The sequence below is a fragment of the Schistocerca americana genome, chromosome 2 (genome assembly GCF_021461395.2).
Source record: "Schistocerca americana isolate TAMUIC-IGC-003095 chromosome 2, iqSchAmer2.1, whole genome shotgun sequence".
Taxonomy (NCBI): Eukaryota; Metazoa; Arthropoda; class Insecta; order Orthoptera; family Acrididae; genus Schistocerca; species Schistocerca americana.
The window spans coordinates 340,351,016-340,375,748 of NC_060120.1; the positions used below are offsets into that span (position 1 = coordinate 340,351,016).

General features: G+C 37.8%; 1 protein-coding gene across 2 annotated transcripts in view; it reads left to right on the top strand.

The window, feature by feature from the left end:
* LOC124593679 (probable multidrug resistance-associated protein lethal(2)03659) overlaps positions 1 to 24,733 on the top strand; it is a 283,510-nt gene that overhangs the window by 187,655 nt on the left and 71,122 nt on the right. For both annotated transcript variants that reach the window (XM_047131975.1, XM_047131976.1), the window contains 3 exons: positions 3,906 to 4,183; positions 14,782 to 14,861; positions 20,809 to 20,959. In XM_047131975.1, coding sequence (XP_046987931.1) covers positions 3,906 to 4,183; positions 14,782 to 14,861; positions 20,809 to 20,959 — 509 coding nt within the window. The remainder of the gene's footprint in view (positions 1 to 3,905; positions 4,184 to 14,781; positions 14,862 to 20,808; positions 20,960 to 24,733) is intronic.

Below are 24,733 nucleotides of genomic sequence, written 5' to 3' on the forward strand. Positions count from 1 at the left end.
AAGGGAAAATTAAATAGACTGTTCTGTGCTTTGGGGTTGTAGAATGCACAGTTCCTGATACATCTATTAGTGCTAATCAGTTAATTCCTTCTATTATGTACACAACTAGCATCATACTGAGAACTCTTCACTTCATCCAAGTTTGTGAAATGCACTGATATAATCACTTCTGAATGCTCCAAATCAGGCAACTGATACAGTATGTGAAGCCACAGAAGCCTATGTACATAACTGTATGTATGACTTATGAGACAGTGACACTATCTAGATATCGCCACATTTACTTACCAAAGGTTTGAACAATGGAGCAAAATATTTGGCCATCGAATAAGTTGGTGCATCTGCATTGCTCAATGTTGGTTTAATAGTTAACACTTGTAGTATCTGCTCCAAGCATGGTTTACAACTTACATTTTCTTCTGAACTTCCTTTTTTCTGTATAATTGTGTGGATATTGGTAAGGTCAAATTATCTGGGAAGCTTCAGTCCTCAAGTAGGTGGCTGGAGTTAGAAGTAGATCAGTTTTTTTTTTAATCCTTGAGCTGTGAGGTCCTTGACAGTCTTGTTATAAGTTGTACATCTTCTCTATATGGAGAGGTCACTCAGCAGCAAAATAATGGGTAATATCCACTATTTTGCTCTGAGAGACTTGCAGGGAAAACCACTAACTGGGAATTGTTCTGGAGATTATAAAGTGCAGCTCTCTTAGATTTGTATATGTTACTTTTCTGTGGATGGGATCTTGTAAGTGCTTGGCATGCTTCAACCCTTACTTTTTCAGCAGCATTATCAGGTAGCTCTTACGAAAGGTGGATCAGTGTGGTAAGAAGATCTAGAACTAGCAATAAGCACTGCACAGGAATGGTTTATTGAATATTGGTGACACAACCATCTACTACTCCCCAACAAATCTGCAGCAGCTGAATGTTATATTTCCACTACCCGTTCCATGGATTATGGGAAAGTCAAAACTGGCCACAGCCTTATCCTATGGGATTCAGTGGTCAAGGAAACTGTGGAAATATAATTAGCGAACAACCTACTCAACCAAGATGAGGATTTCCAGTACTCAACCAAGATGAGGATTTCCAGCTTGACAAGTTATGGAAACCGCTAATTTCACATGTGTGCTCTTAGAAGAATTATGTTTTTGAGTTTTCACTGCCTGGCATTCCAAAAAATGACATCCATTATAGTAATCAGCCAAAATTTGTAAACACTGTTGATTTTTTGGCTCTGCATTTGCTTTGTTTTACTCTTAGATAAATAAAGCTTTATCTCTGACGGAGGTCTTGTTGCCATCAGAGTTATCTGTGATGCACACGCATTTATGCCGCAGTATTATGTCAAGTACTTTAAATTTTGCCATTGACTGACATTGAATGTGGGTTAGGGTTATCAGCTGAAATACTGGAAGAAGAACTGATACTATCCTGGATGCATGATGAGAAAGGACTGCCAATCTTAATGAAGAAATAAATAGGAAATGAGAAAGCAGCTGATTCAGATGTGACACCAGGAGAAATACTAAAATGTTTTAACCAAGAAGGAGTAAGACAAATACTGAGGTTATGCAGCAAAATACATTATAATGATGAATGGCTAGAGGTCTGTCTGAATATAGTAATGATTCCAGTACCAAATAAACAGAAAATGAGGAAATGCTCATTCACATGCAGCCAAGTTGTGTTAAGAGTCATTAATAAAAGACTAGAAAAGATAATGGATGAGCATTTGGCTGGAGAGCAATTTGGTTTTAGATGAAATACTGATACAAAAGATGCACTGTGGCTCTTAAATTCTGGGAGAGAGGTTTGTTTAAAGGGATACAATGAAATACAGCAGAGAAAATGAGATACAGTGCTAACCTGACTATAGCAGATGTTGAAAGTGAGCACCATTCATCACTTGGAACTTTTGGGCCTTGGTCAGCAAGCTGCTGATGGTGGCTTGTAGGTGGAGTGCTGGAATTGCTGCAATCTCATTTGAAATGTTCTGCTGCAGTTCTTGAAGACTAAGAGGGCTGTTGTGATATACCTTAGACTTGAGGGATCCTACGCAAAGTAATCACACACTGACAGATGCGGTAGGGCTGTGACCAGACTGATCACTTCTAACAGCTGTCAGGTGTAAAGATTGTGTAAATGTTCTGCAATGTTTGTCCAGTTGTATGAGCAGTTGCTCCATCCTGTTGGAAGTAACTGTAGGTGTTTTCATCCTCTGTTAATACTGCCACAAAAGGTTTCAAAAGGCATCCCCTCATCTGGGCTGCTTTTATTTGCTCCACCCTGTAATTGTTTTATAGACCTGTAAAAGGCATTTGATAATGTGGCTTGAAATGAGCTTGCAACTATAATGAAGGAAAATAAAGTGAACTGGGAAACCAAATGATTTACAAACTCGTGATATTTAAATAAAAAATAAATAACACAAAAACAAAAGACAGTACCAGTTGGCCAGAAGTAGGAAAGGGAGTAGGACAAGGCTACTGTGTGTCACTTACCCTTTCCAATCTGAACCTAGAAAGTATTGTTGACCACTGCCCACTAGATGATGAGAGGGTAAAAATTGGAGAAAGAAGTCCTTCTAGTAACAGGTGAGAAAGAATATTCAAGATATAGTGGATACCACTGAAATTAAAGGAAAGATTTATGGAATGAAAATCAGTTCAAAGAAAATGAAAGTAATGCTACTAGATAGAAATAAAAGGGAAAAGATAATGCTGAATGGAGAAATATTACAACATGTACAAAACTTTAAATACCTAGGAAGCAGGATAGGAAACAACTGGAAAAGCAGCACAGAAATTAAAATCAGAATAGCAATGGCATTTTGTAAGAAAATGAGAGTTTTTGCAGCAATATGGCAAAGATTTTAGAAAAGTCTAATAAAATATTTTTGTGCAGAATGTCCTCCTTTATGGTGCTGAAATGTAGACAAGAGGAAGAAAGGTTTTATGATTTTGAGGTTTGAACATGGTAGAAAATGGAGATAATATGCTCAATGGACAGAGTGAGAAATGAGGAGGTACTGAGAAGCATGGGAGAGCAAAGCAATTACTGAATGTAATAAGCAGAAGGAAAAGAAACTGGATTGGACATTTATTAAGAAAGAAGCAGCAGCTTATAGAAACTGTCTTAAGAGAAGCTTGTGGAAAGGAGCAGGAGGTGAGGGAGAGTTCAGATCCTGGATGATCTGCAGGATAGCAGCATATACAGGAACATTAAGAAGGAAGCAATAGATTGCAGAAAATGGAGATGCAAAGGAACTGCTAACCCATGGATATGAAGATGATGATGTGTGGTTAATATAAAGAAGCTATTTGTATTTTCTGTTGCTCTTAATTTTGCACATGTCTATTGGCCAAATAAGGACCTTAAATGTCTCTGTAAAATGAAATCTAGGAATGGAGTTCACTCAGTTTTTTTAAGGCAAAATGCAGAGCTACTCAAATAAAGAAGCAGTGGCACACCAGGATTCATCAGCTGGCAATAACAGCTGGAGGGATTGGTGACGTACTGATCACGTCCCATGATCATTGCTCATTCACACGGCCCATGATCACTGTTCCTCATACTGGCTTATAGGCCTTATAGGCAAGACTCTGTGAGTAAGATCAGGTTTAAGGCTTAATCTGTGAGTAGTAGCTATGACCTTTTTCCATTTTCTTAATTCCTGGCAACTTGTATTCTGCTCATTGATCCAGTTGCCATGTGACTGTAGATGTATAATTCCTAATTTATAATTGTAAAATAATGTTTGTTACCTCCCAGTTTACAAGTCATTCCTCTGTATTATTCACAGCCATTAGCTTTGGAGTGAGGTACCCTCCTGTATTTTATATTTCAACAGACTTTTCATTAAAGCATTCTTACTTAATATATATATATGCCTAATTTTCGCAGGACCAACTCAGAAGAGATAATGCAAACCATATACACTGAAAGTAACGCCACATACTACAATGAGACTGACACATATTTGACAGCCTATGGTTGGATACCAGATACAACCACAAGTGTCTACATCTATACTGCAGTTATGGTTGCTACAGTTGTAGTTACTGTAGTTCGCTCCATATCATTCTTCATCCTTTGCATACGTGCATCAATGAGGCTACACAATCAAATGTTTATTGGTGTAACACGAGCAACTATGCATTTCTTCAACAACAATCCTGCAGGTATTTGTTAATTGCTGTATTCATGTATGTCTTCTAATATTTATCATAATTACACTAATTTATAATCAAAAGATTGTCATTTGTTCCTATTGCTTGTTTCATTATGAAATAAAAGTGACAATTTTATAAATTTTAGTGTCACACACACACACACACACACACCAAGTAAAATTAGCTATTATGAAATAGTTATCCTTTCCACTGCAAATTTCTATATGTCAGTGGGGAACAGTACAAATACAGGATGTTTCACAATTTGTTTTACATGTCTCTATGAGTTGCACAGAGGAGTTAGTATATAAAACTTTGGTAAAGAACCGATGTCCTGAAATGTACTGCTTGGATATAAAACAAGTCTGAAGAATGGATCACTTCCAGATCTCCCCCTTCACAGTGCAAGTATTCAAAACATAGCCCATACCATGGGCTCCTGTAGGGCACACAGGTAAGAGCTCATTGTCTCCCCTTTGTGCGTACCACTAAGCAGGAGATTTGAAAGTGATATAATCTTCAAACTTACTTTACATCCAAAGCATACATTTATGGAGCGGGTTCATTATCGAAACTTTATTTTCTAAGTCCCCTCTACAGTACCTATAAGCCTCTAATAGGGGTTGTAAACTACCCCGTATAATGTGAAAGTATTAAAAACACTTCAGTTTCTTTTTTTTTTTTTTAATTGTGCAAAAGTAAGTGAAATAACTTGAATGTATGATTTTAGACTAATCCATTTGAAAATGTATGAATAAAGAGGGACGGGTTGGAGTGGTGATGGTGGGAGGGAGGAGGGGGCTCTAAATGGTAGACAGACTGACTGATGATTGCAGCTACATACAGAATTAAACATTTCTTTAGAATTCAGATGAAACTGCAGAGTGAAATTCGCTAGGAATATGGATGAAATATACATATAAATATGTGTGAGATATGTTAAATATATGTGGAACATATTTAACATTTGCATATGCATGTGAAGCTTATAATGCAAAATGTAAGCATTTGAGTAGAATTTTTCAAATTTAATCCAGTAACAAAAAAATCATTCTTTCATTTACTTTGTACATGTCAATGTGTCTGCTTTATATGTGTGTAGTTACTTAAAAAGAAGAAAAGACTTTGCAAAGCATCTACAGATAGTGATATATAAAGAAATGATATATGTAGTCACGTCTGTTCCAGCATAGCTCTGGAATATCTGGGGCGATTTCAGTCAACCCTGGTATATGTATGACTCACTAATAGAAAAAAGTACTGTGAAGTAAGTACACTCATAGAAAGGAAGGTGTAGGGTTGGGAAGAGGGTAAATTGTAAAAATAAACTGAACTCTAGAGCATGTGAAGAAACTTCAGCAAATTGAATATTCAAAGAAATATTAGGCTAGCAGCCAGACATTATTTAGTACAAGTCATGGTCTTTTGACTGTACACCTGCCAGTCATCTTCAAGTGATCCAGCAAAGACTGATGAAGACTTCCCCTTCTCCCTCTCTGCAATTTATCAGTGCACTTTGTGTACTTCGTGCATTCATTAAAATTATGGTGACAGACTGAACATGCCACATGATGGTGAAGAGTGCACTCCCCCCACCCCCCCACCCTCCCTGTCTGGAATTGAAGAACTCAGCCTTCCTCAGGGTTGTTGCTTGACTATCAGCATACTCTGTTGTCTTTGTTTGCAACAAATCATGGTAAAGATGGGTTCCATGAATTATCCAACTAGTATCTACTATTGTAGTTCATCAGATTTTCTGTCATGCATAATTTCATAGATTCTTTAATAATTTAGTCCCCAAAAAATTATTGCTTTATTGTACTGCATTGACTGTATCAATGAAATAAGCAATTTTTGGAAGAATAAGATAATTGGATAGATAAAAAATCTACTCACTAAGTGGCAACAGAACATGCACATAAAGGTATTGAAATGTGCAAGCTTTTGGGACCAATGACTCCTTCTTCTCACAGAAGGGTTAAAGGGGAAAGAATAGGTGTGAAAGAAAAGGACTGGTGAGGTTTAGGAAATGGGGAGAATTCAGAAAATTCCCCAGAACCCCTGGCCATGGGGTCAGATGGCATGAAAAGGAAACACTGACTGTTGGGAACTACACATGATGAGATTTGAAAACCTGCAAGCTTAAAAGTGGAAGACCGGATAATACACAAGGCAGAGGTTACTGTCAAAAACACTGAGCATGAGTTAATAAGAGTGAAAAGTTAAGGCATTGTACGTGGCAAAGGTGAGGGGCGGGGAAAAATAAACACTTCAGAAAATAAAAGATGTAGATAACTAAAAGGTATTGGAGAAAGAAATAGTTATTGAGAAGGAATGCTGAGACCAAAAAAGTTAATGTAAATTAAGGCCAGGTGGATGGCAAGAACCAAGGACATATTGTAATGCCAGTTGCCACCTGCACAGTTCTGAAAAACTGGTGTCTACAGAAGAATCCAGATGACATGTGTGGAGAAACAGGCACTGAGGTCATGGCTGTCATGTTGTAAATTATGCTCTGCAACAGGATATCGTGTGCTGTCAGTAAACACCATCTGTCTATGCCCATTCATCCTGATAACTTGGTGGTAGTCATGCCAATGTAAAAGGCCAGACAGTATTTACGTAACAGCTGGTACACGACATGTGTCATTTCATAGGTGGCTCTCCCCTTCATAGTATATGTTTTACCTGTTATAGCACACTGTTTCTACATTTGAAAGATAATGTCGATTGATATTTTGCACCTGTTGCATAAGAGTGGCACTAGTTGTGCCACAATGAGGAAGGTGCATAAGGCAAGCCATAGGGTAGGGAAGTAGGTGCAGAAGGAGTAGGTTCTAACAAGGATATTTCAGAGAGGAGGCGGATGACAAAAAGCTATTCCAGGTGTGTTGGGCAAAGTGTCACACAGAATGGACCCCATTTCAGGGCACGATTTTTGGAAGTCATTAGCAGATTAATACATTCGAGACCAGGATAATACTGAGTAATGGGAGGTGTACTCATAAGTTGTTTTTTGGAGGAATCAGTGGTGGGTTTGATAGCTCAGGAAACCTGCATTTCAACTAAGTTGGTGTGGTAATTACATCCTGTGATGGCTAAGGCGAGATTGGTGTTTTACTACTGTAAAAAGTCTGCATCTGAACAAATACATTTGCTTTGAATGGCAAGGCTGCATGGGAACATTTGACATGGAAATGATGGCAAATGCCAAAATGTAGGTACTGTCATTCATTAGTAGGCGTGTGAAATTTAATTGGGAGAATGCACACTGATGGGGAAAAAAATCACAGTAGCAAGAATGAGTTGTGCAACGTAAACTTAAGTTGGTAGGTGTGTTTCTACATCTGAAAGATAATGTCTATTGATATTTTGCACCAGTTGCATAAGAGTGGCACTAGTTGTGCCACAGTGAGGGTTCAAATCAGGTTGCTTCAAATACATGCCATAACAGTCATGTGCATCAGTTTTCTTTGAGATTGGATATGGTGAGTTGAGGTTAGTCCACAATGCCTTTAAGGTGAGGAAGACACTATTATCAGCAACTCACTAAGTTTAAACAAGGTCATGTAATAGGGCTGCAAGAAACTGGATGTTGCTGATGGGATATTGCAGAAAGACTTAGCAGGAATGTAGCTGCTGTACATGATTGCTGGAAGCAGTGATCACGAGAATGTATTGTCACATGGGTCTACAGAGAGGGAAGACCAGTAGTGTTCAGTGTGTGGCTCTGGCACATTGTACTGCTTTATTTTTAATGTTTGCCTTGATCACAAATGATAGATAACATTTTACAAATCAAACAATGGAAAATTCAGGATGGGATGTAACAATATTATGAGAAGGAAAGTTTCTATTCACCATATAGCGGAGATGCTGAGTCAGCATCTCTGCTACAAGATAACATTTTACTGCTCTGCAGCACCAATTTGTGGAGCAGTTGGCACTGCAGTGACAAAATGTACTGTTACAAATCAATTACTTGAAGGACAGCTCTGAGCAAGAGGCACTGTAGTGTGCATTCTGCTGACCCCAAACCACAGTCATTTCCAACTTGCAGTGGTGTCAAATGAGAGCTGATTGTAGGGCAATGTGGAGGTCTGTTGTCTTTCTGATGATAACTGGTTCTGTCTTGGTACCAGTGATGGCCTTGTACTGGTTAAAAGGAAACCAGTTGAGAGCCTGCAACCACCTTGTCTGTGTGCTAGACACACTGGACCAACATTCGGAGTTATCACCTGGGGTGCAATTTTGTATGACAACAGGAGCACTCTTGTGGTTATCTTGTGCACCTGACTGAAAATTTGGATGTCAGTTTGGTGATTCAACCTGTTGTGCTGCCATTCATGAACAACACTGAAGACTTATGGATCTCAGGAAAGCCTCCTCCAAATTTTTGAACCACGAAAAGTTTGGCATAGAGGGGAGCCATCCTGGTTCCCATGGCCATACCTCTGGTCTGTTTGCATGTCTGCCACTCAAAGGTAAAATAGTTGTTGACTGAAGGTGGAGGGGGAAGAAAGAAAAGGAAAGAGAAGGAACAATTGACGTCAGCTGCATCGGGATTTTATGCCGCATCAGTGGTGACGAGTGAAAATATATGTGGGACCAGGATTTGAACCTGGGATCTCCTGCTTAGTAGGCTGTTGCTGTAACCACTGCACCACCTGGACACAGTGTTTCGTGCAATTGTGTGGACTATCTTGGCATGCCTCCTGGCCGGCCCATATTCTCACCCATCATCACATATTTGCAGTCCCTGTCCATGTCCTCCGTGCTTGCCAGTTTGAGATTCACAGGAGGTTGAACAAAATTGTGCATCCACACTGAAGGTGGTAGGTTCATTGCCCATCAAGGCAAATCAATTATATGAACGCTTTGTGTCTGTTCTTTTGGACATGTCTGAAAGAACAGAGACCATATGGAATCCATGGCTGTGATACTTATGTAAATTAAAGGTGGAGGGGGAGAAAGGAAAGGAAAGGAAAGGAAAGGAAGGGAAAGGAAAGGGAAGGAACTACTGATGTCAGTTGCATATGGTTGGTGCAGTGGTTAACCAATTGCCTAGTAAGCAGGAGATCCTGTGTTTGAATCCCAGTCCAGCACACATTTTACTTCATCACCACTGATTCCGCATAATGTCCCGATACAAATGACATTCATAATTCCTTTTGTTTCTCCCCCCCTCCACCTTCAATTCAAATAACATGAATCACAGCTGCAGATTAGGCATAAACTGCAGCTGTAATACATGTTGTGTAAATTGGTTTGGATAAGTGTGAAAGAACAGATGCCATGCACTCATGAAAATATAAAGTTGGTTAAGTTGAGCAGGAAGGATGTCATAGGTTTGGGTGCTGTTTGAGGAAATCCTCAGCAGCAGACAGATCATGTCTATGGTGGATGTTGATGTGGGTGGAGGTGGTATCAATGGTGAAAAGTTAGGTGTGTGGCAAGAGTGCATCTGGCACAGATATCAATCAAGAAAATTGTTAGTTTCTTTAATATAGGCAGGAAATCTTTGTACTGTAGGTTGCAGGTGTTGATCAACTAAGGCAGATAAATGTTTTCTGGGTGCTTTGAAGTCAACAGCTATGGAACAGCTTGGTTGATTGGGTGGTCAGGTTAATGGATCTTGGGAATAAGGTAAAAGGTGATGGTGTGTGGTTTGGGTGGGGTAAGAAATTCTATGGATTGAGGTGTCAGTCCTTGGGAGTAGCCTGAGATTTTCAGGATTGTATGTAGGTCAATTTGTATGACAGGGATGAAATCTTGATGGTAGATGTTCTACATAGATGTGTCGGACAGTTGGAATACACCCTTACTTACATACTACCATCAGTCAAATACCACAGAGATAGATCCATTGTCTGCTTGGAGGATAATGATGGATTCGAGTTTTTAGGGAATGAAGAGCCTGCAGTTCTGCAGAGTACAGGTTAGGATCATGTTGTAGGGGCCTGAGGAAAGGTTGTAAAGCACAACTGTATGTTAGGAATTTTGGAAGGCTTGTAAGGAATGATTTTGAGGTAGCTGTGGTGGATCATGTTGGGATTGTTGTCTGAACTGTTCAAGGCTGTGATCAATGGCAGATTAGTTGTTGGAAAGGTTTTGAGACTGGGTTGTAAAGCAATATTTCCAGTTGGCATTACATGTGAAGGGAAGTAGGTCCTTCACCAAAGCAGCATGATTAAATGTAGGTTTAGGGCTGTATGTGAGACTCTAGGATAATACAGACAATTCAGGAGGGGAGACTGCCTTAGATGAGAGGTTGAGAACACTGCAATGCTGTGACTGGTTCTTGTGATCATGAGTTATCCTTGCTTCAGAAGGCAGTGGTGAAGGCTAGGGGATGTTAAGAATGTTTACTGAGCTCAGTTTGTAGGAGAGGAGTAGTGGTTGATGGTGGGGCTGTTTAGGTAGATCGTAAGGGACAGGAAGGGAAACATCACTGTTGAGGTAGTTTAGGAGAAGGTGGGATAGCTTTTTGAGGTGCAGTGTGGCCTGTTGTTATCGTTTGAAGTTGGCTTGGTGGATGATAGCATGTAAGGAAATGTGAGGAGCAGATAACTGGAGGATTTTTTTAGAAGGAGAGAAGTCTGGTTGAGTGGAAATTGGCAGATGAGGCATATAGGTCACTGATTATCTGGGTAAGTTAAAGGATGGGACCTAAGTTCTGATAGTACGAAAACTTGATTTCAAAATGACCAAATGTAATAGATGATGGGATTCATCATGGCAAGGAAGGAGGGTTTGGAGTGTTAGAGATTATGAGAATGGCAAAAAAGAAGCAGAGGTGGAAAAAAGAGAGAAAAATGAAAGAAAAGCAAATTAAAATAGACTTGAAAAGTTTGTGCAAAAATCATGAGAACAGACAAAAGTTAACAAGTGGTAATGAGTGGCCAAGAATTTCTCACCATAAATGTTGAGTATATGATTTCAAAAAAAAATAGAAAAAATAATGATGGGGAAAAAATTGTGATTGCGAAAGTCATGAAAACAGAAAAAAAATTTAAATACATGGCAAGTAGAAAATGAAGTCATTTGAGAAAACATAGTCTACTGTGTTAGGCAAATAAAATAATGCAGGAGATTGCAGTAAAAATCAATCTGTGCAGTTTGGTGAAGAACAAAAGCACAAGAACATGAAGGAGTTCTGTAGAAGCAAGGTAATTGGAGACCGGAAAAGAAAATTGCTCTCAAATTTCCAAATAAATTGGCAAAAGATGATCAGGAGAAGGCCCTGCAATGTAGTGAACTGCAAGTAAAGTGTTATAATCAAATTCACAAATAACAATGGACCCATCTAAGTGTATGGAAATCAGTACTAGAAAAGATGTAGGGGCAAGATGTTGTTAATGTAGGTGATACAGATAAATAAACAAGCAAACTTTCACATAATGTTGAAAACAGACTACAATTTGAACAAGATAAATGACAGCAATGACTGGCAAAGGGGCTACATAAAAAGGAATGATGGCCTCATAGGCTAACACATCAACAACATCAATCAGTTTTTGAAAATATAATGTAATTGCATAGATAAAAAATTTATTCATCAAGATGTGACAGGAGAAGCTGCATACAAATTATTGAAATTTGTAAGCTTATGGAGCCAGTGGCTCTTTCTTCTGGCAGAAGAGTTGAAGAGGAATGAAGAGGGGTGTTGGAAAAAGACTGGTGAGGTTTAGAAAATTTGGAGAGTTCGGAAAGGTTGTCCAGAACCCTAGATCAGGAGAGACTTACTGGACTGGATTAGAAGAAAAGAATGATTGTTAGGGAGCGCACAGAATGAGATCTGAAAACCTGAGAGTTTAAAAGTGGAAGATAGGGTAATATGCAAGACAGAGATTACTGACCAATCATTGAGCATGAGTTAATAAGAGCAGAAAGTAGAGGTGGAGGGCAGGGGTCAGGGAAAGACAGACAAGTTAGAAAATTAAACTTGTAGAAAACTAAATGGGAGTGAAGAAGGAATAGTCACTGAGAAAAAAATACTGAGACAGAAGAAATTGATGTAATTAAAGGCTATCTGGATGGCAAGAATGAAGGACATGTTGTAACGCCAGCTGCCACCTGCAGAGTTCTGAGAAACTGGTGGCTGGGCGAAAAATCCAGATGGCACATGTGGAGAAAAAGGCACTAAGGTCACAGCTGTCATGTTGTAGATTATGCTCTGCAACAGGATATAGCATGTTACCAGTATACACCCTCTGCCTATGCCCACTCATCTTAACTGATAACTGGGTGGTAATCATGCCAATGTAAAAGGCCAAACATTATTTACATAACAGCTGGTACATGACGTGTCAATTAATAGGTGGCTCTCCCTTTGATAGTATATGTTTTACCCGTTACAGTGCTGTTATAGGTGATGGTAGGAGGGTGCATAAGGCAAGTTGTACAGTGGGGACAGTAGGGCATAGGGTCTGACAAGGATATTGTGGGAATTGGGAGGGTGATGAAAAGCTATTCTAGGTGTGTTGGGCAAAATTTCAGACAGAATGGACCTCATTTAAGGGCATGATTTTAGGAAGTCATAGCCTTGTCAAATACCAGGTTAATACTGAATGATGAAAGGTGTGCTCATAAGCAGTTTTTTGGAAGGATCAGCAGTACCAGGGTTGGTTCTGATGGCCTGGGAAATCTGCTTTTGAACTAGTCTGGTGCAATAATTATGTCCACTGAAGATTGATGTGAGAATGGTTTTATATTGATGTAAAGGGTCTGCATCTGAACAAATATATTTGATAATTTGCACGGTCATAATAAATTTGTTGTTAGAATCATGGCAGTTGGGGAGGGGGGAGGGGGAGGTGCTGTGATGACATTCAGTGCAGTTACCTCATGTTATGAAACTACATGTGTACTCACTCGGCTGTGGATTTCTTGAATTGTAGGTACCCTGAAAAATAGATAAGCATTCCCAAAATTGTGAAACCTGTTTTTGTCTAAAATGGTTGTGAGTTGCATCTTTCTTTTTACATATGTTGAAGTCCCAGTTGTGTCTTATACACCCTGCCAATAAGGATCAAATTGGTGAGGGGTAGTTCTTATGATCCCATTGTAAGTGCAAAACATCCTACCCTGAGAGTCTTGTTTAGTTTATCTACACCTATGTATTAACTGTATATCTCCTGCTGTGTCTCAAGACATTTAACATATATTGTTTCATTGTTGTCTAACCATTCATATTTATTTATGGTAGTGATAAGAAATCAGTGTCCATTTGAAATTTTATAAAATAAAAGACTTAAGCTCTTTGCTGTGAACCAGCTATCATCAAAGTTTTGTGTACCATGGCAGAGTTTGGTTTTGATTAGTATGATCATCAGCAAATCATACAGTTCTTCAACAGTCTTTTAAAGTTATTTATTGAAATGTCAGTAATGTAAGGTTAAGTACAGTGGCAGACCTTTTGAAATGCCAAATTTCATGTTCTCTCTTTCTGATCTCAATTTTGTTCTTGCCCTCTGCTTTGTGATATGTGTTTAATACTTAAACCATGGATAAATGATGCCATATAAGCCATGAAACTTAAGTTTTACAGGTTTTATTTTATTAATGACATTTCACAGGGAAAGAACTTCGGAACATCACTGAATGTATAAACAGGGTAGTTTTCATCATTTGTCTCCTAAAGGACTTAATTAGTGACATATGACAGAATATATTCCTGGAGTCACAATATTTGTTATTTCTTATGGTTTTTATCTTGACATTAATGCTTATTGGTGGTGTAAACAATGTCTATTGGAGTAAATTTAACTTGACAGTATGCTTTTGTTTATTAGCAAGTAACTTGTGTTTGTTTTCAGAACTCATGTTTATACCTATGTATGATTTAAAAATGATAAAGTTAGTTAAGTCTGTATATTTTGATTAACCAATGAGTTATTATTATCATTTTTGGGTGAAAGCTTGACTACAAAGATTAAGATTTATTCCTGGAATCATGATATTTATCTGATTTCAAAAACTTCTAGGACCTATCTATAGATGTTGAACTCATTGTGCTTGTGGTTAAGGTGAAGTGTAGAGCACTTATTATCTACCTATATAAACTCAGGCAAACAAAAAGATAACTGTATGGATACACTTCAGCCAGTTCCTGGAAGAAGGCTGAAATGTCACATCAGAACTTTCAATCCAAAGTTTCTCTTTGGGAACGTGGAATCATACTGTATTATGTGCTCTGACACCAGGATTGTATAATAAACGGATGAGAACATCAACTGACATGATTCAGATCATTGCACACTTTATTTATAATTGGAATTGGCTTCTTTTTCCAATCATCATGTTTGTGGAACACACATCTTCTATAAATCCACCAAGCTTGAGATAAGTTATTGATGTGGAGTATTGGCTGATATTTCAGTGCTCCCAAATGGAGAGATTAAATCCCATAAGTAATGTAATTACATGTAGCTATCAGCATCTCAACACTTGCCACCTCATATTGTGCTCAATAATTATGTAGCTGTGTCATCACTTACTATTCCCTCTTCCAGAGCTTTCATTCTTATCATTGTTTCTCTACAGCAAGTTTTATCAACTGGAAGGCTACAATACATGTCTCATTAACATTTTATTATACCTTTTAGGTAGAATCCTCAACCGGTTTTCAAAAGACATAGGAAATGTGGATGAAATTCTTCCTCTTACTGTAGTAGACTGCTTCCAGGTAAGCATTTTAGTTTCAGCTTATAACTGGTCAGATATCTTTACTTCATATGTAGTTTACTGTGGTGTTAACTGGCAAGGTGCAAATTCAGTTACCTTACCCATCCTCCATTTAATGTTTATTTTTCATCATTTTAATTGTAATATAGTTGTTGGCATACCATTACTAGTGATACTCTAAATAATGCAAAGACATTTCATTTCTTTATTGGTCCTCTGACTGTGTGACTAGATTAAAACATGGGGGGAGCAGGTGGTGACAGTGATAGGCAGATGGCTTCAGAGCTGTATGGTGTGAGCCAGCTACAGTCTCAGTGACCAGTGGATTCTCTAGCATCCAGGCCTAATGGCATTTGTCCGAGACTGTAGCATCTGATATGGTAAAGTGGTCAATTTGTAACGCTGCCAGTTGTTCTGGTGATCCAGGTCTGAGTCCAGCAAGCTGCAGGGATAGAGGAATCAAGCACACAAGCAGTGCAATGATTGCTGTTGACTAGCGTGGAGAGGACTAGTGGATCGGCATAGAAGATTTGCTGTGTGTAGTTAGAGGACTTTTTTAGACTCTGTAGTACTTTTCATAATATTGATTGTCTGCATATCTGAGCAACTTCCATGAACAAAAACATGGTGACCATGCAGCAGGCTAATTTGTTCTGTACAGGGCACCATTTACAAATTATGAATTTTCTCCAACCCCACGATTTTTGCTGCACAGTGCACTCTTTTTCCATTACTAAATATCTCTAAATATATGTTGGTTTTTCTGTACATTTATGAAATCAAAAACTGACTTACTCTCTGAATGACTGTCAATGCCCCGCCTAAAATGATGGCCCTAGAAACCTGAACTTTGAAGGGAACAATTTTTGTATGAGATAGTCACCAACTGAGATACAGTTTTTTGAGATTAATCTCCTAAATTGTAAAATACATATTTGGATTCTGTTTGGAACACTGGTGAGGAGTGTTGCCTGTCCAATTGTTGCTCCACTGTGACAGAAGCACTGTACATTGTTAATGTGTGTGCAAGATTTTAGTAGTTGAAAAGAAGTTGATGTCATCTATCTGTTTGACCACTATATAACTGCAGGGATAGAAAATTTTAATGTAAATAATTATTAGAAAAACTTAGTGTAAATAATTATAAGTTAACTGTATATTCATGTAGATCCAATGTGGATAACAGTGTCATCATATTTGTAAAATGAAAATAAATAAAGTAAATTCTGTATAGATCAGGATGCAGAAGCAAGTGCTTGTGCGGTACTGTTGGGAAATGTGATTTTTACAGTATACAGGGTCTACTGGGTAATTGGGAAATTTCAATGAAAAATTTTGTTTAATTACTGTGCTCTCTGTCAGATACAATGAAGGGGCTATTAATTGGTTTCAATTGTAACATAAATTTTATGGGGGACAGTAAGAGTGATCTAGAAGTGCTTTTAACCACTTGTAATTTGGTATGAGTCATAAATTTCCCTACTGAAGTTGCTCAAGGTAACAGTGCCCTTGTAGATAATGTATTCATTCAACAAACTGAAGTTAAAGAGGCACATGCCTATCCAGTGGTAAATAGATTGTCAGACCTCAGTGCACAGTCAGTCACATTGTACTGTATAACTTAAGTTTCATGTATGATTTGGAAACCCTCTAAGAAACCCACAAATTAAATGTAATAATGGCAAGTCATTAAATAACCTGGGATCACTACACATATCTGAGTCTCTTCACAATGAATAGAGGTCTTGTGCAAACGAGCCAGAATAAATAATGAGCTAGAAATACTGTCTAAGTATAAACAGTACTGTGACATACTAAGAAACATTGTAAAAATCTAGGAATACACTCTTATTGTATGGAATTGGCAGTTTAGATGATAAAATCAAATCAGTATGGAATGTTATTAACAGAGAGACAGGGAAAGACTCGGTAGAAGCTGACATTATTTCTTTTAAAGAAAATTGAAGCATTGTAAAAGAAAATTCTTTGTAGTAGTTATTTTTAATAATTACTTTTTTAAACTAGGTGGGAAAATTAGTGCAAATAGTTCAAAGGAGATATCAAAACAACACACTGGAGAATAAATACATAGTAAGTTTAGTGAATTAAAAATTAATCTTACATACCCATCTGAAATAAGAAAGATCATAATGACTCTAAAGAGTAAAAATTCATATGATGAGGAGAATATTTGCAAAAAGACGCTAAAAAGCCATGGCCGTATAATGTGCAGCATTCATAGCCACTTGTGTAAAGCATCGTTAACTCAGAGTGTTTTCCCAGAAAAACTGAAATACACCATTTTTACGCCTCTCTATAAAGAGGGTAATTCCACAACATTAATAACTACCACCCAGTATCTCTCCATATATAATTTTCTATAATTTTTGAAAAGGTAATGTATTCCGTTGTTGTGACTCACCTTTGCAGTAATACAATCAAAGTTTGGATTTCATAAGGGCCATTCTACTGAGTTAACTATTTATACATTTACTGAGCACATAGTAATATTTTTTTAATTATAGAACATGACCAATTGGGAACTTCTAAGGCATTTGATTGCGTTAATTATATTCAGACAGATGTAGCAGTAAAACAGGTGATTTGGAAACCCTGGAAATAGCACATTACACTAGGAATCAGAACACTACCAGTCACAATAAGTGGAAAACATGGGTTTGAGTCTTGCTTCAGCACAAATTTTTGTTGCAATCATTTCATTATTGTTGTCCATATACACAACTTTGAATATGTTTCATGCATACTTTAGGCTATTTTTTGACAAAGGGTCCATATTGGTTTAAGCACTTATTGCTTTGTGGAATGAGTTTGAGTATAGCCCCTCATAAAAATACTATCCTTACATGATCAGCCAGATGCTTGGAGTGAGGTCTGAGTTGCAATGAGGGTGGTTGATGACATCCCAGTGAAATTGTTTCAACAGTGTGATGGTCTACTTGGCTGTGTGAGGTTGTGCATTGTTGTGAAGAAAGATGACACCCTCAGTGAGATGGCTTGGCTGTTTTCTCCCAATTGCTTCATGCAGTTGTGCCAAGGTCTTGCAGAATCAGTCATCAGTCACTGTCTTCCCTCTTTCCAAAAACTCCATGTGTAAGACACCTGAGATGCCCCAAAACATTGTAGCCTAATTCCCGGCAGATGGTGTCACCTTAAATTTCTCTGTCTTTGTAGAGGACAAGTGTTTCCATTCCCTTGATGACCACTTACTGCTGTAGGTGTACTGGTGGACCTATGTTTCATCATCCATGACAATGCAGTGCCCGTGTGTTGGTTGGTTCACATTCGAGGAACCCATCAGGAACAAGAATTTCTGGTACTGCAAAATATTATCAACAATGAGACAAATGATTCCAAGCAACATTCCCAGTTTTACCATCATATGCCATAATGTGATCCCCCTGTTATCCTGAATCTGCTTCTCCAGGTGAGCTGTGTTCAAACAGTTGTTGCCGTACTGGATCAGTAGCTGCAATCCTTTTTCGGTGATTTCTTCCCTACTGGTCAGTAACTTCTGACACCATTTCATGACATTCTGACGAGATATTACAGTTTCCCCATAAACCTCTACAAACTGCTGCCGAATTTCAGCTGCAGTTACATGTTTCTCCCACAGAAGTTGCATGAATTTTTAACTAAATAAATTGTAATATTTTAATATTATATAATACAAGTTGATCTCTGTATCTGTGTGTGCTCTGTATCTGTTTTGTAGTGTTTTAATGATTCTAAGAAAATATGTATTTTCTTTTTCTATATTGCTGCCCAAAGAATTTACTGTAAATTTTTATATAATTATATCTAAAAACAAAGATGATGTGACTTACCAAACGAAAGTGCTGGCAGGTCGATAGACACACAAACAAACACAAACATACACACAAAATTCAAGCTTTCGCAACAAACGGTTGCTTCATCAGGAAAGAGGGAAGGAGAGGGAAAGACGAAAGGATGTGGGTTGTCTGCTTGTGTCTGTGTATGTGCGGATGGATATATATATGTGTGTGTGTGTGTGTGTGTGTGTGTGTGTGTGTGTGTGTGTGTGTGTGTGTGCGAGTGTATACCTGTCCTTTTTCCCCCCTAAGGTAAGTCTTTCCACTACCGGGATTGGAATGACTTCTTACCCTCTCCCTTAAAACCCACATCCTTTCGTCTTTCCCTCTCCTTCCCTCTTTCCTGATGAAGCAACTATTTGTTGCGAAAGCTTGAATTTTGTGTGTATGTTTGTGTTTGTTTGTGTGTCTATCGACCTGCCAGCACTTTCGTTTGGTAAGTCACATCATCTTTGTTTTTAGATATGTTTTTCCCACGTGGAATGTTCCCCTCTATTATATTCATATCATTTTTATATAATTATGTACTCAAATTTCTGTATATGCTACAAGATTATCAAATTGTATTTGTAAAAAACTGACTCGTTCTACGTCCTTGTGTATCCAACACAGTTGGACCTATGCAACACGAAATAAATCAAATCAAATCAAATAACTAAGTAGGTTTCTTCAGAAGACTAGTTTTCCAAACAAGCTGCCATTTGTGTTTACCTACAACTAGTGCTGTAGGTGGCAGATGACTGAAACTCTGCGCAGTTGCCAACCGCATTTATTGGAATTACAGCATACTACTAATTTCTGTATAACAGATGAAACTCGAGGAATATCAGCCCTGTAACCTTAGTTTCTCATCACCCTTTGTATGTACACCACAATCAAAAGGACTGTTATTGTTGAAATATGATAAAACAACTAACTGAACTGTTTGTATGTTGTTTAGATATTCATAGCTACAAAAATTTGATTGAAAAGTAATGCCCATGAAAAGAGAGTCAGACACACAGTTACAAGTAAGGCTGTTCAATGATAATTGATAAAGGGGCTTAAAAACTAGTGTTTCAACATCAATACTGAAGTCCTTGAAACATCATAACATTGAGGTGCAAACAAAAAGTTGATCTTCAATGTCTGCAAAAATTGGGTAACTTATTGCCACCGTGAATCTTTTTCTGAACATGTCTCATAACAACATCAGTGCATTTGGAAGAAAAGGTCATATGGCATTTGGCCACATGCTCAATTCAATAGTAAAAAAAAAAAAAAAAAAAAAAAAGGCTGACCGACTGTCAAAGTTGTTTAGTGCTATGAAAAGGATTGTAATCTGCTTTAAATAAATGTAGTAGCAAGTGATGAGCTAAAACAGGATTAAGCCTTAAACTAATTTAAGAAGAACCCTCTAGACGGAATTCAACTTTCTATATTACTGAAAGATTTTTACAGCTACATCCAGTGGTTAATAATATCACTAAAAACCATGCTAGAGTACCATTCATGTTAATAGCCACAGGCATTGTTGATGCAGCAGAAGAGTGTGACATTGTGCAGCTCACAGAAGTGGCTACTCACAAAGTTTACATAGAAAAATATGTTACAAGCAGCGAAGTAATCCATGTAACTAGAATGTTGAATATCAAAATATATGGCATGCAACAAGTACAGACTTTTGGACAGAGTCATAATGCAAATCATAACAAACTTTCTACCAACTGAATGTGGTAATACGTTAGCTACATTACTGTTACTTGAACATAGATTCAAGATCATACACTTTCAGCAGGCTATAGCACATTCAGATTCAATCAGAACCATCAAGATTTTTCATGAGCTGTAGAATCAACTGTCAATAAAGTTGGTAAAAATGTTGATACATTAAACCAGGAAACCAAGTTTGATTTATGCAGTGAACATAATAAACTAGCACATGAAAAGAATGATTTTCCCTTTTGGTTGTTCTGACGAGTCGATAAAAAAATTAATACACACTTTCTTTCAGTACTTCTGTAATACTTAAATCTCAATGGAAAGTAAATTGTAGAACATTATATGTAAACCTCCAAGTATCATATTTGCATGCTCATGATCTTGTGGTTCTTTCAGATTGTTCTTACACTTATAGGAACGGTTATCACAGTTGCTATAGTTAATTTTTGGACGCTGGTGCCAACTGTAGTATTGATTGGTGTATTCTGGGTGATTCGAACAGTATTCCTTAGTGCATCACGCAGTCTGAAACGTCTTGAATCAATAAGTGAGTACTTTAGAGACTATAACAGTTTTTTTCCTCTGTACTGGTATGACTAACAAATGTATATAATAGTCTATTTGTGTGCCATAGTTCACGTGTTTGTGAATGTAAATGTCTATTGCAGGTTCATCATAAGGATTCATACAAATTATAATTCCAGTACATTTAATATCTTTGGTAGTAATGAAATATTTATGTGTTAGATGAAGAAATCAGTTGCTTCTGATTTACTACTGGAGGAAATGAAGTGAATTAGATAATGCCTGCAAAGAATGTAAAGTCAACATGGGTTTTTCTTCTTTTTTATTAAAAAAAAAGGAAGGAAGAGCTAACTACGTATGAATGAAAATTTTTGTTTGGTAATGGAAAATCGATAGGTGCAAATTTGTTATGGTAGAATAGTGTGGCACACTAACCACAGTTTATTAATCACTTGCAGTTTAACTAAGAAATTATGTGGTCCATTTATCATCCATTTTCCTTGTTACATATCCTGCCCAACACCATTTAATTTTAATTATGGTCACAAATATATCATCCTTTTCAGTCAATAGTTTGACACATAGATTATTCTCCTGTCTCTTCTGACAGACTTTAGTTCTTGAATGTATTTCATGTAAAAAATCCATCTCTCAGTGTCAAAACTGGTAATACATACTAAATGTAAATGTTCATTAGGCACATCAGAATCTTAATTTTGAAAATCATATTTAGTTTACTGAAAGCACTTCAGGTCATGTTTCCTCTTATGTTTATTTCTTTTTCTGTCAACCAGTCTCACTATTCAACAGCCCTAAATGCAAAAGCTCATCAGCATTATTTTTTATTTCTACTGTTTTGTTTGAATGTATTTGTTGCTAGTGACCTACCTGGCTTTGCATCTACATCTACATCTACATTTATACTCCACAAGCCACCCAGCGGTGTGTGGCGGAGGGCACTTTACGTGCCACTGTCATTACCTCCCTTTCCTGTTCCAGTCGCGTATGGTTCGCGGGAAGAACGACTGTCTGAAAGCCTCCGTGCGCACTCTAATCTCTCTAATTTTACATTCATGATCTCCTTGGGAGGTATAAGTAGGAGGAAGCAATATATTCGATACCTCATCCAGAAACGCACCCTCTCGAAACTTGGCGAGCAAGCTACACCGCGATGCAGAGCGCCTCTCTTGCAGAGTCTGCCACTTGAGTTTGTTAAACATCTCTGTAATGCTATCACGGTTACCAAATAACCCTGTGACGAAACGCGCCGCTCTTCTTGGGATCTTCTCTATCTCCTCCGTCAACCCAATCTGGTACGGATCCCACACTGATGAGCAATACTCAAGTATAGGTCGAACGAGTGTTTTGTAAGCCACCTCCTTTGTTGATGTACTACATTTTCTAAGGACTCTCCCAATGAATCTCAACGTGGTACCCGCCTTACCAACAATTAATTTTATGTGATCATTCCACTTCAAATCGTTCCGCATGCATACTCCCAGATATTTTACAGAAGTAACTGCTACCAGTGTTTGTTCCGCTATCAAATAATCACACAGTAAAGGATCCTTCTTTCTATGTATTCGCAATACATTACATTTGTCTATGTTAAGGGTCAGTTGCCACTCCCTGCACCAAGTGCCTATCCGCTGCAGATCTTCGTGCATTTCGCTACAATTTTCTAATGCTGCAACTTCTCTGTATACTACAGCATCATCCGCGAAAAGCCGCATGGGACTTCCAACACTATCTACTAGCTCATTTATATATATTGTGAAAAGCAATGGTCCCATAACACTCCCCTGTGGCACGCCAGAGGTTTTTTTTTTTTTTTTGTTTGTGGTTTTAGGGCGCAAAACTTCTATGGTCATTAGCGCCCATAATTATTATTTTTTTTATTTTATTTTTTATTTTTTTTTATTTTTTTTTTTTTTGTGGGACACCAGAGGTTACTTTAACATCTGTAGATGTCTCTCCATTGATAACAACCTGCTGTGTTCTGTTTGCTAAAAACTCTTCAATCCAGCCACACAGCTGGTCTGATATTCCGTAGGCTCTTACTTTGTTTATCAGGCGACAGTGCGGAACTGTATCGAATGCTATCCAGAAGTCAAGAAAAACAGTATCTACCTGGGAGCCTGTATCTAATATTTTCTGGGTCTCATGAACAAATAAAGCGAGTTGGGTCTCACACGATCGCTGTTTCCGGGATCCATGTTGATTCCTACATAGTAGATTCTGGGTTTCCAAAAACGACATGATACTCGAGCAAAAAACATGTTCTAAAATTCTACAACAGATCGACGTCAGAGATATAGGTCTATGGGTAACACTAAGTTCTACAGCTAGATGACTTGTCTAGCCTATTGGTCATTTTGTTGATGGGTTACTGCATAGAGTTATAATAAAAATTCAGAGAACAATATTAGGTAACTGCATGTATCATTTTCATACAACTTAAACTGTTTAAGCAGTGCACACCAGGAAGATTCTCAGGAGGCAGAAATTTTCTGTCTTTCTTATTTACTTGGTGTTTGGAGTGACATTTCATAGCAATGATGGAAGCTGTGAGCTACCATGCCGCCTAGTCCACCCAACTGTAGCACCAGTTCGGTGGGAGCTACAGCCACTTGCCAGATGCCTCACTGCATTGCCAGTATGTTTCCCTATGTAATTTACAAGTTTGATTACAAAATAGTGAAACAAGGCATGGTAGACACCGCATAAAAAACAGTGTCCATAAGTGGATACGAAGCATGTTTATTTGATGACTACGCTACTTAAAGAAAAAAGAAAGAAATAGCCTCAAAATTTACAGCTGATGTGGTGGCACTAGAAAGTGATATGACGTAATAGGAATTGCAGACTATTGAATAGGGGTCGACAAGAGGTTTTCGAACTTACACCATACATAGCTCGAACAGCCCGTTTTTGAGCCAAAAATACCCTTTTTGAATCAGGAGAATTACCCCAAAAAATAATACCATATGACATAAGCGTATGAAAATATGCGAAGTATACTACTTTTCGTGTTGAAATGTCACTTATTTCAGATACTGTTCTAATGGTAAATAAAGCGGCATTTAGTTTCTGAACAAGATCCTGAACATGGGCTTTCCACAACAGCTTACTATCTATCCGTATGCCTAGGAACTTGAACTGTTCCGTCTCGCTTATAACATGCCCATTCTGTCTGATTAAAATGTCAGTTCTTGTTGAATTGTGGGTTAGAAACTGTAAAAACTGAGTCTTACTGTGATTTAGCATCAAATTATTTTCCACAAGCCACGAACTTATATCATGAACTACATTATTTGATAATGTTTCAATATTACACACAAGATCCTTCACTACCAAGGTGGTGTCATCAGCAAACAGAAATATTTTTGAATCACCTGTAATACTAGAAGGCATATCATTTACATAAATAAGGAACAGCAGTGGCCCCAGCACCGACCCTTGGGGAACGCACCATTTAACAGTGCCCCATTGGGACTGAACATCATTACCACTCTCAATATTGTGGAGGATTACCTTCTGCTTTCTGTTCTTAAAGTAGGAGGTGAACCAATTGTAAGCTACTCCCCTTACTCCATAATGTTCCAACTTATGCAGTAATATTTTGTGGTCAACACAGTCAAAAGCCTTCGTTAAATCAAAGAAAACACCTAACGTTCGCAACCTTTTATTTAATCTGTCCAAAACCTCACAGAGAAAAGAGACTATAGCATTTTCAGTTGTTAAGCCATTTCTAAAACCAAACTGTACATTTGACAGCAAATTATGTGAATTTAAA